The sequence below is a fragment of the Aptenodytes forsteri genome, unplaced genomic scaffold (genome assembly GCF_000699145.1).
Source record: "Aptenodytes forsteri isolate BGI_AS27 unplaced genomic scaffold, ASM69914v1 Scaffold213, whole genome shotgun sequence".
NCBI classification, from domain to species: Eukaryota; Metazoa; Chordata; class Aves; order Sphenisciformes; family Spheniscidae; genus Aptenodytes; species Aptenodytes forsteri.
The window spans coordinates 868907-871461 of NW_008795522.1; the positions used below are offsets into that span (position 1 = coordinate 868907).

The window sequence follows — 2555 nt, forward strand, 5'->3', positions numbered from 1 at the left end:
GGAGTTCCTGCGTGAGGCGGTGGGGGGGGAGGGCAGGGAGTTGAGCGAGGAGCTGGCATTGAACTCCTCCGAGCTGAGGTTGTCAGAGGCATCGCTGAGGCCGCTGCTGATGGAGCTGCTCTCATCCCAGCTGCAAGGGCAGAGACAGCGTCAGACCCCCCTGCCCAGCCCCAGCTCTGCCTGGTGGGTCCTGCCACCCATGGGATTTCCCTGCTCTGGGGGCTGCCAGGGTGCAAACCTCAGCTCCCAGTAGCGCCCGCTGCAGGGCCGCGGCAGGGAGCTGGCACTCAGCGTCTGCGGCTGGCTCCAGCCCAGCCTGGCACAGGCTCCGTGCCCCAGCAGCACACAAGCCCCAGTGACCCCATGTCTCCCTGTTAAGGCCCCCGTGGGGGTTTTTGGGGACAGAAGGTACCTGCGCAGCACGGGGAGGTCAGCACCCATGCCAGCAGGGCTGACAGCACCACAGTTGGCACCAAGCCCCCTGTGACCTGCCTCGCTGAGAGGGTCAGGATTGCTGGAAAGGGCAGGGACCGGCTGGCATAAACAAACCAACCGCCCCACAACATCCACCCTTCCTCGGGTGGCCCCCACCCACCACCTTGCCGCACCCTGATCCCCCCTCTCCAGCACCCACAGTGGGCACAGACAGCAGGTATGGGCACCGCCGCTACGCCAGAGCGGCTGGCGCCGGCCCCGCGCTCGCTCCATGCCAGGGGCTCAGCAGACCATGCACAAGCCCATCTCCAGGGCCGTCAGTCAGTGCTGTGCCGGGGCGGCAGCTGCCTGCGCACCCCACGGGCCCGTCCGGCTCTGCAGCACGAGGCTGTGCCCGCGGCGATCCGGCACAGACGGGCACAGAGCATTTTCCAGCAGGATGAGCACAGCCCCTTTCAGGTCAGCAGCTGAGTAGGTCAGTGAGGCCCCGCAGACTCCGAGGGGGCTGCAAGAGGCTGGGGACAGCAAGCAGTGGCATAGGAGAGGGGAGCAGAACTGGGGGGCTGCAGCTAGCCCTGCTCCCTGCTGGAGATGCCCATTCCCCAACACCAGGGCCACAGAGGTGCAGGAAGAGCCCAGCAAGCATCAGAGCCCCAGCAGCTGGTGAAGCTGCTCAGTGTCACGCAAGTTACACTGTGACCCTGGCTGAGCTGGGGACAGGACAGTGTGGCCTGGCAGAGGAGAGGACACCTGCTGGGCACCTCCACCAACCAGGGTGCCAGAGCACAAGCAACAGCCACCACCACCCCCTCTGGGATGCCCAAACCCCAGGATGGAGCAACACAGGCAGCTCCAGCACCCTCCAACCAGCCCCACGTACCCTGCTCTTCCCAGACATCAAGGACTGGCCAGAGCCAGGATGGATACAGCATCCCCACGGCAGCTTTTGGGACAGAGCCCTGCAGGCACTGCTGCCCAGGAAGGGATTTAATTACGACCACGTGCCCGGGATATGCTGCTGGGCTGCCCAGCTCCAAGCATCTCCCACCACTAGCCCCTGTGCTGGGGGTGACTTCTCACCGGAACAGAAATCCTCACCCCAGAGCACAAAGCAAAGCTCCTCTCCCAGGCTGGCATCACCCTTGTAGCAGGCAGCGCTAGGAGCAAGGCAGGGCTTCGGTGAGCTGCATGCTGCAGGCACATGGCTGTGACCAAACGTGGTGCTGGGTCTCTTCAGCTTGGCTTTTGTGGCCCAGCAGAGCAAACCCCAAATGCTCTCCCAGCCTCGCATGGGAAACCCCTGCTGCCCTGGCCCCGGCATCTGGAGAGCCCCGGTGAAACAGGCACAGGGTAAGGGGCTGAACCAGGGCAGGAGGTGACCCCAGATACTCCTTAGCAACCCCATGCCAAGGAAGGGCAAAACAGAAGGTCACAGATGACATCCCAAAAGCACTCAAGCCGTGGGGTGAGGCCTGGGAGCCAGCTGCCCACTGTGCAGCGTCTCTGGCTCTCTTATGAGGCACACGGCTGGCACACTGAGGGGTCCCCAAAACTGGCATGCGTATGCTGTAGCTGTCACAGCAAGAAAAGCCTCAACTCGGGCTGCACCGCAGCACCGACGGCCCCTCGGCAAACACAAACTCTCAGAGCATGACCGAGCCCTGGCACCCTGGTCCCTGCTGGCTGAGGCCATCCGAGTGCCCCCTGCAGACCCCAAACAGGGGGCAGCCATGCCGCAGCGTCATGCTGGGGGCAAAACTCAATTCCTGCTTTGTGCTCCAGCCCCTCCATCTTACACAGAGCAATTCCCCACCTGCCTTCAGCTGGCACCGCAGCAAACCCACCCTGAAGGCAGCGATGCGCCGGGACACCCGCAAGCCCTGCACCCCTCTGCCCACGACAGCTCACAGGGGATGCTCAAGGACGGCGGCGGCAGCGAGGCGGGGGCTGCGGCAGCGTGACGGTCCTGCCGCGCTCCCCGGCACCGGCCGGGCCTGCGGGAACCCGCCACCGGCCAGAAAGGTGATGCACACCCCGACCCCGACCTGAGGAGGTGGCTGCACCCCGCAGGGAGCAGGGGACGGACCTGACCCACGGCCGCGGCGCCAGGGGCTGCGTGG

At 65.2% G+C, this 2555-nt stretch overlaps 1 protein-coding gene across 1 annotated transcript in view; it reads right to left on the minus strand.

Moving 5' to 3' along the window:
* The window catches only part of NAV1 (neuron navigator 1), a 63284-nt gene that overhangs the window by 13282 nt on the left and 47447 nt on the right, over window positions 1-2555 (minus strand). The window contains exon 8 of the mRNA XM_019472725.1: window positions 1-130. This exon is cut by the window's left edge and continues 4 nt beyond it. Within this exon, the coding sequence (XP_019328270.1) occupies window positions 1-130 (130 nt within the window). The remainder of the gene's footprint in view (window positions 131-2555) is intronic.